This window comes from Biomphalaria glabrata, chromosome 7 (assembly GCF_947242115.1).
Source record: "Biomphalaria glabrata chromosome 7, xgBioGlab47.1, whole genome shotgun sequence".
In the NCBI taxonomy this organism is placed as follows: Eukaryota; Metazoa; Mollusca; class Gastropoda; family Planorbidae; genus Biomphalaria; species Biomphalaria glabrata.
This window is the reverse complement of record NC_074717.1, coordinates 32,264,232-32,279,287: the sequence shown is the minus strand read 5'-3', so window position 1 is coordinate 32,279,287 and position 15,056 is coordinate 32,264,232. Positions and strand designations below refer to the sequence as shown.

The 15,056-nt window shown below is 32.8% G+C and overlaps 2 protein-coding genes across 8 annotated transcripts in view; one reads left to right on the top strand and one right to left on the bottom strand.

The window, feature by feature from the left end:
- LOC106070554 (WD repeat-containing protein 97-like) overlaps positions 1-2,722 on the top strand; it is a 39,573-nt gene extending 36,851 nt beyond the window's left edge. For all 6 annotated transcript variants that reach the window (XM_056034898.1, XM_056034897.1, XM_056034895.1 and 3 more), the window contains exons 32-33: positions 715-791; positions 1,436-2,722. In XM_056034898.1, the coding sequence (XP_055890873.1) occupies positions 715-791; positions 1,436-1,683 (325 nt within the window). In that variant the 3' untranslated portion in view covers positions 1,684-2,722. The remainder of the gene's footprint in view (positions 1-714; positions 792-1,435) is intronic.
- An 897-nt stretch (positions 2,723-3,619) lies between these two features.
- LOC106067282 (uncharacterized) overlaps positions 3,620-15,056 on the bottom strand; it is a 41,747-nt gene continuing 30,310 nt past the window's right edge. For both annotated transcript variants that reach the window (XM_013226448.2, XM_056034901.1), the window contains exons 7-12: positions 13,700-13,838; positions 12,804-12,936; positions 9,979-10,109; positions 9,380-9,526; positions 7,247-7,423; positions 3,620-5,929 (exon numbers count right to left, since the gene is read on the bottom strand). In XM_013226448.2, coding sequence (XP_013081902.2) covers positions 5,642-5,929; positions 7,247-7,423; positions 9,380-9,526; positions 9,979-10,109; positions 12,804-12,936; positions 13,700-13,838 — 1,015 coding nt within the window. In that variant the 3' untranslated portion in view covers positions 3,620-5,641. The remainder of the gene's footprint in view (positions 5,930-7,246; positions 7,424-9,379; positions 9,527-9,978; positions 10,110-12,803; positions 12,937-13,699; positions 13,839-15,056) is intronic.

Here is a 15,056-nt window from a genome sequence, read left to right as displayed (position 1 = left end):
ATCCTGCATTAGGTGTTCAATACTGACTAGTTCTTCACAGGGTACATTATCATGAGAACCGAGATGAAATGAAGTTATTTTATTCAGATGGTCTCTGAACATATTTCTTTCTTCAGTCATTTCTTTTATTTTTTCTTATTCCATTTTACAATAAAAAGCAAATTTTAAAATAAATATTTTGAAGCAGAAAAGCAGGATGTAAATAAAAAAAAATAAAGTACATTGTATCAAAATATGTATGCCAAAGTTGGATCTGACTATTTTTAGTAACTCAAAGACAATGCTTTATATTATATAATGTATAATCTATACCTATATTCCAATTTTAGTTTTGTCCTTTCTTTTACTTAACTGTCAACCTTGCTTGAGTATGGGCTGTCAACAACAAATCTCCATAGTTCCCTGTCCTTGGCCAATATTTTGGACAAATTTTTCTGTTTTCCATTGTAGGAAATGTAGCAGTAGAATTTCTAGAGTGGAGCTTTTAGCCCCCATACATGCCCCATATTCCTTTAGTCTTACTTAGGTAGTCAGAGACGTCACCTTTTTGGCTGAGTTCCTTTTGTCTTATTTCTTTTTATTAATTGTCACATTTTTATTTTGTACAAAAATAACTACAGATGAGGCTTATTTATAACTATTTAAGTTACTAAATACTAATCTACCTATATACTTGTTTAACAAAACTCTCAATGATATAACTTTGTATTCCAGTAAACCAGCTCTGGTCAGACTTGGTCAGATGCACACCAGTGTATGCCATGCAGACAGGGAGACATCACTTAACTCTAGTGAGTTGTATTTCTTCTTTGATTTGATGTTATGTGGTCCAGTTTCTACTTAAACAGTCTCATTGTCCTGGCTTAAGATTAAAAAATACATTTTTAAGTATGCTGCATTAAATTTAGCAAGAGTCAAGTTTCATTAAAGTGAAACTTTCTTTTTGTGCTCTAGAACAAGTTAGGTGTTTTTTTTAGGGCTCATCGTTATCCAATTACCAGATAACTGACCCAAAACTACATTAGTCTACACTAGAGTGCTGACTCACCAATGACCTAAATGACAAAGGACAAATGCCTGTGTAATTTCTAAACTGCTCTCTTAAGCACAATGCCATGATTCCTGGATGGTTATAGAATACACCTATGATTAAAACAAACTGACCTAAAATGGGGTGCATCTCTGTATGTCACTTGCACTAACCTATGGTCCATTCCAAAAATTTGGAGAAAAAATTGCTCACACTTGTAAACTTTGGATTGGCAGCTTAACTCTTGAATACTGAGCATTAACTCCATTCTTTAAATAATATCAAAGTAGCAGCTAAATGTATGTTATCACTTTGTGCATTGACAATCATAATGGTATTTTTTATTTCTAATTTTTTTTTAACCATTTTACCATTTTAATATTTGTTTTATTTTGTTGATCACAGACTATGGGTTCCTGCCCATAAGAACAAAGGGCAGACAACAAGTTCCTGGTGAGATTAGAGGATTTGTATCACACATCAACTTACCAATGAAGCCCCTTCTTTTACAACCTTTTACCTCCAACTTGGGTGAAGGTGTAGACCTCTTTGACAAGCCCCTGCTTATCACTCTCAAGTCTTCCCAGAAGTACTTTCTCCCTTCCAGCAGTTATGTGCCACATAAGGATGATCATATTATTTCAGTACGATAGGCTACCTGAAACATTGCAATTCCGTCCATAGCTGTGTTTGTAGGTTATACTGATGTTATTGACAGAAATATCCATTTTAGAAATGGTTAATTATTATGTACATTTATATTTTGTCTTGTAATATTTTTATGTATTCAGATTGAACGTTTGGAAATTATTTGTAAATAAGTTTAATAAAAAAAATCCTTCTAAACAGGAGTAAAAAAAATAAATAATTTGTCAATGTCCATGGGTGGATAACCCATTACTCTAATGTAGTAAGTTTCTCTCCCCCTACCTCCTGACATTAAAATTGTATGTAATGTCTTTTATTGTTTATGTAACAATATAAGCTGTCTCCTTAAATCCATCAACAGTGTAGGATTGGTTGTATAAGCAGATGCTAATTTTCTGTAGTTGACTATCACAAATGTTATATCAACTATATTGCTCAACCAGAGGCAGAGGTGTAAATATCATTGTGATAACTAGACATCCCATGTAGTTGTAAGAATGCCAACCATAGTTCTATGAGTTTACTTCTATACTGTTATTCTCAGTTGTTATTTTTAATTGCTATTGTACAAAACGAACAAAAAGTAACCTGCATATCTGTGATACTAAGGGAAGAAAGAAGCTGGTATATTTGTCTATATTAATGAAGAGATATTTAAAAAGACTTTAATTTTGGAGGTGCAAAGATGGGAGTAGATGAAACATTTAGACAAAGTGGCTATAGATAAGTGCATGTAAGATTTGAAAAAAAACAAAACAACCCAGACTAAGTTTTTTTTTCTAAGTTACATCTAAATTTTTCTTAAAATAATATACATAGATTATGTTTAATTTGCTACAGAATATCTACCTTCTTGTTAAGTTTAAAACTTAAACTTTAAAAAAATGTACATGCTCTAAGCATTTAATCAACTTTCCACATAATTAGATGTTAACTTTGTTTTTGTTTTGAGATAATCTGGAGCACATTATTGGGCCAAACTGTGTGAAATACTTCAATGATTTGTGTGATGCATCTCCATCAATAAAACATGACAACATATAGGATCAGTTCTACAATGTCATTATTTCTATAAAAGTTGGTCACATTTGTGTAGAAATTATAGCACGCTTGGCACATGCTACATAATAATGTACACCAACTTTGATTTATAGTGTAAAAGATAGTCCAGCCTAATGCAAGAACAAATTGAAAAGATGATTTCAGTTTAGAACCATTATAGTAACTCACTCACTCAGTATCTTTTTTGTATGTTTGGATTATTGCATTTGATTTTTCAACCACTTCTACTCATCCAATTGTCACCAAATTTTGCGTACAAGCTCATGCTTGATGACAACACATGAATCAGTAAAACAAAAAGTCAACCAATTAGTTAATCAATTAGTAGTAATTAATTTTTGTTTTTATATAGAAAATATACTAAGCTTACAGGAGATAAATCTTGTGTAGAGAATTAGGTGTTCACTTAAAATTTCAAACTAACAATAGACTATAAAACCTTCTAATTTATCACTTGGATAGCAAGTGGCTAACACGTCAGCCTTCTATCCTGGAGGCTTGAGTTCAAACTCAGACTCAACAACTTAAAAAAAAACAACTTTTGAAAAGGCAGAACGTAAAGCTTTTCATATATACCTCCTCCCCCACCAATGGTCCACTAAAGTGATTGGACCATAGTGCACTGAGAATTCTATAAGAAATGGATGCAATGAAATGTTAATGCAAAGATGATATCAAAGACTGTGGATACTAAACACACACCCAGCGGTTTGATTTTTTATTACCAAAAATTATTTTCTACTTTTTAGTGCACTTTAATATAAGCAATGTTTTCAAAAACTTTTTTTTTTTACTATTTATTATTTAAGTTTACTTGAACTTCACGTTGAAATTTTGACAACAAAATTTTCACATTTCAAAAAGAAAAAAAAGAAAGAATAAGTTTTAATATTTTTATTTGTAAAGAAAAGAAAACAGTGTGGAAAGATCCAAAAATTGAAGACTAGGAAAGTGTCATAACATAAGAGCCAATTAATAGTGTCAAAATGCAACACACATCACACTCTACATAAAGATCTATTACATTCTTTTTTTTTTTAAATCCATATCAAGCACAATGAAACACTCAACAAAAACAAAATGTACAACTCCAGTAGCTGTCATGGGAAATAAATTCTCATTGGAAGCTTGTTGTTTTCTATTAATTGCTAAAGCTTGTTTTCCAACAATACGAGAATAACAGAAAAATACATTTAAAAAAAAAAATTGTAAATGTAGAAATACATAGCGAAAAACAATAAATGTGATATATATATGTATATATTAATTTCGACATACGTTTGAAAATTGGTTAGATACTCAAACATAAACTAATACCCCTTTTTTTTTTAAAGTTTATCATTTCAGAGGAAATTTAATATAACTGTGGTACCTCCCATTGGTTACAATCTAAATTATTTAATAGTGATAAGACCTTATAGCCTGTGTATCATATATACCTTGATATAGAGGTGTTAAACTCCTAAACAATACCAATTATTATTTTATTTAGACTCTTGATGAGAAGGCAACAGAAAGTTATTCAATAAAAAAATTAAATATGAATGCTAACATTAAAACTTGATATTAATGCAAAAATATATAAAATAGCAAAAAAATAATGTCTATGTATAATAATACTGTTTGTAATAATAATATATTAAAATAATAATAGAATAAAAATACTTTGAAACATGTAAATGTGTTTAGTGAATATGATTTTGTACAACAAATAAAGGGGAGGCAATTCATTTGATGAATTACACTTCTGGAAAGATTCTTGTGTGGCAAATGCTGAAGTCTGAATTTGCAAGCAAATATAAATATAACTTAGCTGTCAAACATTTAGGCACTTAAACAAAAAAGATTCAATGACTAATCTGAACAATTTGTCACCTGACCTCTCATGGGAGAATGAACTGTCAGTTGGTTTATTCTCCCCTTGAGACTGTTGAAAAGAAGCTTTGAGATCCATTTCGCACACAGAATTATGTGACATAGTCTCTCAGATTCTTAAGTGATCATTGTGTATATAAAACGAGATTAAATGACCTATTCTAATATCCTCAAATCTGTGTGTGTGTTGGGGGGGGGGTGAAGCTAAACTATGAGTCTTCCCTGAATCTACGTCTTTACAGTTCAGTGAAAATTCCATATAGCAACCATTTGCTCAGTAGTACTAAAATTAAGTACATATAAACTTATCCATTTTTTGGTGAATTTTAGTATCTGTCCAAAGCTTACGCTATTCCAAGAATAAAAAATTAATTATAACAAAAAAAAATACAAATATATAAATATATATAAATATAAAATATAATGAACATTCATTATTATATTTGTAACAAAACAGAAAATATATTTAATATTCAATATTAAAGCAACAAAATCAAAATGAAATGCTTGATTCAGTTTAGTAATTTTTTTTTCAACTCTTTCTGTCTCTATTTGTTTTTTAGTATTAAAATAAAACATTGGAAAATGGAATGAGGACTATAATGAAATTCCTCACCTGCTACAGCTTAATTTCTTTTTTTTCTTTAAATTTTGAGAACATTTTTATATGAGATGAATGTACATGAGTAAAAAAATACATTTTAGTCAACTGTAGAAACACTTTGAGGAGGAGAGGGTTAAATTATTTATTGAATTACTTTTGGTTACTAAAAAAGTAATACAAATAAAATGAAATTTGAATTGTTTAAAAGTGATTTTAGGAAGATAAATTGAAAGCCACTATAAATCCATCTATTCCAAATCTAATTCCTAAAGTAACTCTAAATATGGATAACATTTAACAAACAGATGGACACTACAGTCAATTGTCTTTTAAAAAACTAAAAATAAAAAAAAAATGTTCAATGCATAACCTAATGTTACATAGAAGGAAAAATATATTCAATTAAAATATCACCTAGCTAGTTATCTAATGTACGAGACAAGCGCAGTGAGTGCCACAAGCCAGGAGAAGATAACCACTTGTGGCAAAGTGGCCCCTGAGCACAGCTCCATACTAAACTTTGGCCTCTCTGGGTTTACGCTGAACTCAACACCGTCCACATTCTTGTCGAAGCCTTGAATGGTGACTGATTGTGCTCTTTCCCCATCTTGTTCACTCCAAGTGAAGGCATGAAACCTTGCAGTTAGGATTCTGTATTTTGTGTAGAACTCAGTGTTTGTGATGTGCCAATAATTTCCAGTTGCCCTCATCTGTAGACATTTTGTTTAGTGTTTAGATATAAAGCAAGATCTAAAAGCAGATAGTCATATCTTAAACTCTTTGAACAGGAGGGTGAAATTAGACTGCAATAGAGCTTTTTTTTTTTAAACAGATGAATATGTCAATAATAACTTAGGTCTAATATGAGCTAAAGATTTCGTGCAAATGTAATAATTATGTTTAAAAGAAAGTATTTGGATGTTTAAAAAACATAACTTGATTTAAATCATGAATAAAAACAAGGTTACAAAGACAATTTGTGTAGAAACACAAACTCAAAATCGGCCCCCGAAGTGGTCCACCCAGGCAGGTAAAAAGGCAGGTTTCAAAATTTTCAGAAAGAACATCAGATTGAAATTCTATCAAAGACAAATGACAGAGAAGAATGGAGAGAGAAGGTTGACAGATCTTGTGTGGTGCCCCAGCGGTCCAGCAGATCAAAGGATAGGTGAAAGTGAATGTGAAGATAGATGTGAACCTAGCCTAACTGATGTCTTACAATGAATATCTAATTGATCTAATTGTTTTGTAAAGGGTCAATCTCTTATTCAAATCCTCAAGAATGTAAACATTTCAGTTAAAAAAAAAAAAGTTAAGTGCACTATTTCTGTGTTACACCACTGCAGTTCACATGATATGAAGAACTACTTATTAATTGTTGTTTTAAATTATGTCCTACTTATATGCATACTAAATAGATTTTTTCTCTTTAAAAAAAAAGAAAACTTTTTCTTTGTAAATGTATTAGTTAGTATGACAGAAGTTACATAACTTAGGATTACAAATGTAATAATGCATAAGCAAAACATGACATAACTCATCAGTAGAGAACATTCAAACCATTCAATTGCAAAAATGAGAAGTCCTAGAAATGTAACTCTGAAATCATGTTCTATATACATGAATATTGACATTCAGAGCTTGGTAGATGTCACATAAATAACTCCCATATGTTCCTTTTCCTTCCCTTCTCCTCAAATTGTTTGGTCATTCATAAGTAGATCTATCAGTAATCTTAAATATTTCATTATTAGTCACCATGGTCACTAGGATGCAATGGTGAACTACAGATAGATCTAGTTGTATCATCTAGAAACTGATTTATGCTAGATGGAGTAAAGTTAACACCTCAAGAAGCTGACAAAGAGACATGCATCCAGCATGAAATCTTGAGTGTAATCAGAAAAAAAAATGTCCCTGAATTAATTCCAAACAAAGTAATGCTTAATAATGCTGATGTAATTGTGTAGATTGGATCTAGTAAGCTACATCTTATGCAACTTATTTCCAATGTATGTCCTACTTACAAGAAATGTATGGTTTTCAGAGGTTGGTATCAAATCAAAAGTTATCTGTCCATAAGTCAAATAGAGTTTTTTCCCTTGATTTTGCTCCAATGTTGAATTCTGTTTTACATGCACTTCACCAAAGGCATAGTTCCAGTACCTGTTTTCATAGACTTCTGGCTGATAGATGGCCTGGGCCTGCATTTTTTTTTCATAGTTTAGTTGTGAACAAAAAAAAAAGACTGCAGCAAACATGAACATGTATGATGTATCTTTATATGTTTTATACAAAATCAAATCTAAAATAGTGAATCCAAAAAAAAAATATACTAGCCTACATCTAGTTAAAGAGCAAAGCTAATATTTAAACTAAAAGGTATTGTTCATGAGTCATTATTCATTAGGCTCTACTTTACTTAATAGAAACCTTTGATATGTCTGAAAAAAAAACCAGTGACTTAACAAACATGGCACGAAGGGTTCTTTCCACTGGGTTCATGACCAATTATAGCCTGGGCCTTTTTTCAAAGAAAAAAAAAGGGACAACTAATGTTTGACTGTAATAGTTTAAATGTATTGACTTTGTATTACTTTGAACTCTTGATGTTGTGCCTGTTCTATTTATGTGAATGTTTCTGTTGCATTGTTTTTTATATGACAAAAGAGTCCTTGTAAACACAACACATTTCTATAAGGATCAATAAAGTCGTCTTAGTCTTGATTGCAGTCATGACTGAATGGAGTTGAATGTTACCATTAGGCCTACTTGTTAATGTAGCCATACTGATACATTAAGGATAACTCAATTAGACTTTATTTCAGCCAAACTATAGGAGGGGGTTCACCAGCATATTCTTGAACTCGGCTGAGCCCATGAGTATGTTGTTATGCTACTGCAAATAGATGAGTAAAAAAAAAGTTTTTGTTCAATTTGGTATAAGGACGAAACAATTTTTAATTGCCTCCTTTGCATTAACTGTTTTACAAGTTTCAAATGCTCCTTCAGTAATGTATCGGCCAATAAAATTCTTTATATGTTATGTTTGATCTCTTTTGTTTTTAATTGAAAAGATTCCAAGTAGTCATAAACATTAGGAACAGTAAAGAAGTCTAAATGTAACAAAAAACTATAGTCATTGCTAGTTATGAGTTGTCTTAGTCTTAATGTAACAAAAAACTATAGTCATTGCTAGTTATGAGTTGTCTTAGTCTTAATGTAACAAAGAACCATAGTCATTGCTAGTTATGAGTTGTCTTAGTCTTAATGTAACAACAAAGAACCATAATCATTGCTAGTTATGAGTTGTCTTAGTCTTAATGTAACAAAGAACCATAGTCATTGCTAGTTATGAGTTGTCTTAGTCTTAATGTAACAACAAAGAACCATAGTCATTGCTATTTATAAACTGTCTTAGTCTTAATGTAACAAAAAACTATAGTCATTGCTAGCTATGAACTGTCTTTGTCTTAATGTAACAATTAACCATAGTCATTGCTAGTTATGTTTGTAAAAATGTTTTGTAAAATGTTTTACATGTTTTGGATGTTCCTTCAGAGCTCAAGATATTTTACTTCCTAGTCCAAACTTTCTGCAGGACGACAAGGGATGGGAGCGGGTATGGTTTAAGCCCGGGACCATCAGTAGATCCGAACGACAGTCCAGCATGCAAACCACATGACCAGACAGCCATCCATGTCTTAATGTAACAATGAATCATAGTCATTGCTTGTTATGAACTGTCTTAGTCTTCTTGTAACAATGAACCATGTTAGTCATTGCTAATAATGAACTGCTGGTGGAAGACCACGGCTGAGAACTTTGGATCTATATTATTCTATGAGAGAAGCTGTAATGGGAACAATCTCATAGAGAGATGGTCAGAGGGAATCACATGGTCATACTATTAAATTTATTGTGAACACAGATCATGCAGAAGAATCAAACTTTTTTTTTGGCTAGTAGCATTCCTTTAGATCACCAAGGAGCCAGGATCAAAAAAGGACAATAATATACCAACAGTAAGGTGTGCAATGTTCACCTTTTCTCTATTTAAAGCCAAATAGCTTTTTTTTTGTTTAAAACAAAATTGAAATAAAACAAAATAATAGAAGAAATGATTCATATAAAAATAATTTCCAATTTTCATTCTTTACCCCATAAACAGATCTTCCTGGAGTCCTTCTTGTTGAAAGTTTGCTGGCAATGTTTTCAACAATGGAACATAGATGGGGGAATCCTCTGGTTAACCAGGAGCTTCTTTCCTCCAGAAGTATGTCCAGTATATATTGATTGATAATTGTCTGAGGACAATCAATATACATGTCTTAATGACTGGACAGTTACATAAACTCTAGGCAAACACAAGAACGCAAATATACTGAAGCATATTAATCTTTTTTTTTTTTTTAAATAACTAAAATTTATAAAAGAATTCACCTTTTTTTTATGTTTTGTCTGTAAGAGAGAGTCAAATTTTTAAACTCTAGCATTGTCTATACAACATCACCTTATTCTGACATGGAGGCTTGGGTAGAATTAATTATATATTTTAATATTTAGATATCACAGCTCAGAAATCTAATTTCATTGAAGTTATTGACAGGAGGCAGAAAGAAAATAGAATATTATCCTAGAATTAATATAGCATTAGCAATTCCTGAATTCCTGTCATAACATATTACTCTTCTATAACATGTCTCTCTCTCTCTCTTATATATCATATATATATATAACATGAAACATGGGAAACAACCTTGATGATGAAATTTTTGTCACTTTCATCCCCAGCAAAAGATGTGAAGACGGCCACTTTCTTGGAAGGGATTATAGTCGCCAGTGTTTGATAACCTGCCAGTGAACCATCTTGGGAAACAAAGGCGTAACCTGAAACCAAAAAAAAAGTTGAACTGATTATTTTTCTAACAATAATAATTTGATTGAAGGAGCTAGATCTAGATTCTAGGTCTAGATCTTTTTGTCAGTTGTCTTTAGGATCTATAGATCTATATCTGTCATGGGCTAAACTAAAGCAGCCAGGATTAAGCCAGAGCGAAATGGCATTAATTATTTTGAATTTTAAATAGAACTAGAGACTAACATTACATTTTTTACAACTTGTTTTTGTTTATCTCAACTATCAGTGTGCTATGACCCAATCACTTATAGTGTACCTGTTGGGAGGAGTTATTTGGGAGTGTGTTTCCGTGCTGCCTTTTCAAAATCCATTTTAAAAAGTTGCTTATTGTCTAGAGGTCTCAAGCCTTTGCGGTGGAAGGCTAACATTATTAGCCCCTAAGCTATTGAATTACTTATAGCAAGAAAAATATAAAAATACTTAAAAAAACAAGATTATATTAAGTGTAATTGTATCAATTAATTTGAATCAGTCATGTCATTAAATTAGTAAAAGATCTAGACTAACAATAAATCTGTGAGGTAAGAAATATTTTTTTACCAATTGTTTTTGTTTAGTGCCATTTGTTTGTAAAAATGTTGTAAAATGTTTTACATGTTTCGGATGTTCGGGGGATGGAAGCAGGCAGGGTGCGAACCCTGGATTTTCATCGATAAATCTAAACGACAGTCCAGTGCGCAAACCGCACGACCAGACAGCTATCCATGCTATTAGTTTTATCTATGCACCATGATCCTATCATTGTCTGGACCTTCTTATTTTATCTTATCAAATACAGACGCTACTTCAAAAAAGAAGATGATTACGTCCTGCGCGTTATGCATGTAGTCATGCATGTTAATCAATGACTTAAATTCTGCCAAGTCATTGGTTTATTACTGGCTGGATCAGGCGATTACCCATTCCATGTTCTAATAGCACTATCAGAGAAGGAACATTACTTTTAGTTTTGAACCAGTTGGGAAATGAGGGAGGGGTCAAGAAAGAAGGGCCTACCTGTGTGAAGGTTACCGTCATATAGCTTTTAAAATGTATTTTAGACATAAAAAAAGTTGCAAGACTTCAGTTTGAACTCGAGAGCTCAAGCCTCCTAAAGCCAATACAATAATCACAGTGCCAGATTAAATAGAAGGTTTCATAGCCATCTAGAGTTATTTTTAAACTGTCAAGCCGTCAAGCGACGACATAACTCTACACAAAGTATAAGCGTATATAGGCTATATACTCTTATACTGCTACATCTGTAAGGTAAAACTTCGTTCTCTGCTCCATACCAAACAAATTAATTACCAATAATTAATTAGATCTAACTTTTTTTTTTTTTTGAAAATTGATTCTTGTTCTGTCAGATATAAGAAATAATTTTGCCAAATTTCATCTTGATCCGATATTGGGTGTGTGAGAAACAACCTGTACGAAAATTGTACAGGCAGAGAGAGTGAGTTGATAGAAGCTTTGTCGTAATAGATCCCATAGTCTACACAACTTATCTCCCCTTAGCTATGTACACTTTGTATGTAAAACAAAATTAGTCACGACTAATTGATTAAAAATGTTAATTGTTTGATTGAATTGTAATCGACAATAAATAACAGTGCAATCGCCATGATTGCCAATGGGAAGTTGGAGAAATAAAGTGTGAGAGATTCCACCCAGACTTACACTTCAAGACAAACACATGAAAACTGAAATTACCATTACATTTTATTGCATGATTAAAAATGGTACAAATCGTGTATTAACCAACTCTGTAACCTATCCTATTATTGTCTTTATTCTTAATAAAGGATTAGTTTAAAGAATCCTTTAATTAGGGCCCGGGAAAGTTTAACGTATTTTGGTGCATATAGGCCGCATATAGGCCTACCCCGCATGCGCGTAAAACCTGTACACGCGTGTATACCTCGCACTAATTAAAAAATAAGTAAAAACAAAATCGTAGGTACAACCCGCTTCCCCTCGATACCCGCATGTGCAAAGCGTGACTTGCCGTAAACCACCAATAGGGCCTATGTTAAGTTCTATTTGTTTTCTTGGGGTTTTATGCTTTCCAATGTAGCCTACATTTCACAACCACACAGCTAACTTTCTTCATCTCCACTTATTACAGCGCATTGAGCCTACATTTTGTTTGTTAACAGCGCTTTATAAATAAAATTATTATTATTATTATTATTCATTTCTGTCTTTTGCCTTGGATAAAACCTCTTTTAATGGCAGGCCCGTCCCATCACTTTAGTTGTCTTATATGCGCGAATATACGGTATTGTAAATTCACGTAACACCTGATTAGTTAGTGTATTGGTTTGAAAACGAATGAGTCTACATAGGCGTATACTGAAGGGAAAGCAATTAATTCAGTCTCTTGCCTGAGCCAGATACCCATAGGCAGAATTTCAAAAAGTAGTTTACTACTCCCCTATTTCTTTACTACTACCATACTAATTATTGTACTCACCCTGCCTGGTCGTGCGGTATGGACTGTGGTCCCGGCTTTATATCCATCCCACTGCCATCTCCTGTCGTCTTGCGGCAGGTTTGGACGGAAGGAACATCCGAAACTTTTGACTATGAAAACATGTACTCTAAAATGACCAACGATCCACCATAGACCACGAAAGCGACTGCACTGACCACTGACCTAATCTATTTATCTTGCTTACCTCTGTACTGACCAGCGACCCACCCTAGAGCCTGCTTATCTCTGTTGTAGGTGAATGTTGGATCCTTCTGAAAGTCAGTATGTTCATTGGTCATGTCTTGGTGTCGTAGATTCACTTGCGGTGTATTCCTGAACTAATGGAACAAAAGAACACACAAAAAAAAAGTAAATTCTAACTTTTATTTTTCGATAGATTTATTGATTACAAATTATTTTATGAGAAAATGTTATTGTTTATATCTTAATATAATTTTCACTCATAAGATATTCATTTCAATCAAGGTTACAAAGACAGTTTTTGTGGAAACACTAATTCAAAATAGGCCCCGAAGCCTGCTTAGGCAGGTTATAAGGCAGGTTCAGCGTCGTATCTAGGGTATTTGATACCCGGTGCGGCAGCTCCTCGTGACACCCTAATAAAAAAAACAACAACCAAACAAACAAACAAAAACATTGAAATACAACAACACATTTTGTCATCATTGATGACTAATAATTCTTCATTTTGAAATAACTTCGCTAGTTTGTAGATACAATCGTCAGAAATATGCGAATAAAGATGACGATATTTCTTGCCAGAGAAGTGTCTGTTATGTACGGTTCATGAAAGCCTCTGGCGGCAGATATCGGGTATTTCTAAATTAACAGTCCCCCAAGAACGGAATGGGAAGTACGCTAAATCTGTTTAGTTTCAATTCAACACTATGCTACAAGCAGAAGAGCGTACTCATTGGATACTGCAATTCTTACAAGTGGGAGAAAATGTATTGTAATGCTTTTAGAAGACTGTACACATATACAATACATCCAAATTTAAATATTTAGCGCCATTTATGAAAATCTGTAAAAGTTAAGTAACAGTTCAGTACTTCGAAAGAAAAGGGTGAACTCACTTACCGCCAATGTATTCAAGGTAGTCTGCAGTGTCTCTTTGTTCACAGGCACATTTCTATTGCTTAATAAAAACTTAAACCAGTTCACCATATCTCTGGCAGACGTGCACAGTCCGGCAGCAGGGGCTACAAGTTCAAGGCCGCTGTATTAAATTGCAATGAATAAAATGTTGATTGTTACGTTAATTCTTTCATTCATCTTGGTAAATTGTTTGCTTACTAAATGCCCTTTACTGACATATATAATACAATTATTTTTACAAATACTTTTTGATTCCGTCTTTCTTTTTTTATAGGACAAAGTAAGATTTTTTTTTTTCAAAGCTTATATCAACGCACTCTGTCTGTGTGTTTTGTACACGTTATTTCTCCCGTACCCATTCTCTGATCAAGTTGAAACCTTGCACAATTATTTTTTGCACCAAACAAAACATGAATTAATTGTTGGTAATTAATTATTTTGATGGTATCGAACAAGGGAAATAAATACTAGTTATTAAGAGATGTGGCTTTATGTGCGGAGTTATTTCCATATTTACGTTTGTAAACTTTTTTCTCCCTCCTCCCATTCTCGCATCAAATTGAAATTAAGAAATGCGTAACTGTGGTTCCCCGTGCGAAGTACGAGAACATTAATTTCACTCTTTGTACTATTTTTAATTGAAATAAAACTGGTCAGTAGCGAGTGAAATATGTTGAAAAATGTGTAGACCAATCACATAGATGAGAAACAATGGCACCAATAGTTCATTAACATTTTGGAAATGTCAGATAGTGTAAAAAAAGAAAAGACCTAATAAAACATTAGTTCGTTAATATGAATCCCCATATAGTTGTTTTCTACTTCTAGGAAAACGTACAATCACCGAGTGTCCTAACATGTAAGTAGCTGTAATGTGGTTGAGCATGTGAGACTATTACTTGTGAAAGGTAGTTTCTGCTACAAAACGCCTCTTTGTAAATGAATACAGAAATGGTCGATTTGTTATGGTGGCACTAAATCGAACGGGGTGGGGAGGAAGTGGGGGTGTGTTAGCAATCAACATTATTGGTCTACTATTGAATCAACATTAAATGTCTACTATTGAATCAACATTATAGGTCTACTATTGAATCAACATTATAGGTCTACTATTGAATCCTTAACCATGGGCACCTTGCCACGTTATTGCTTAGCAACTCAAGTGAGGCATAGAGCTAAAGTCTAAGCTCAAATATAGAACATACTTACGATTCACAACACTGATGCTACAACCTCTTGCTTATGCATAACAAAAGATGGAGGGTCAATAAAAGAGATAAAAAACCCGTTTAAGCTTGGCATCTAATGTCGTGAGCAAACTGTGGAAAATCTGGAAGAG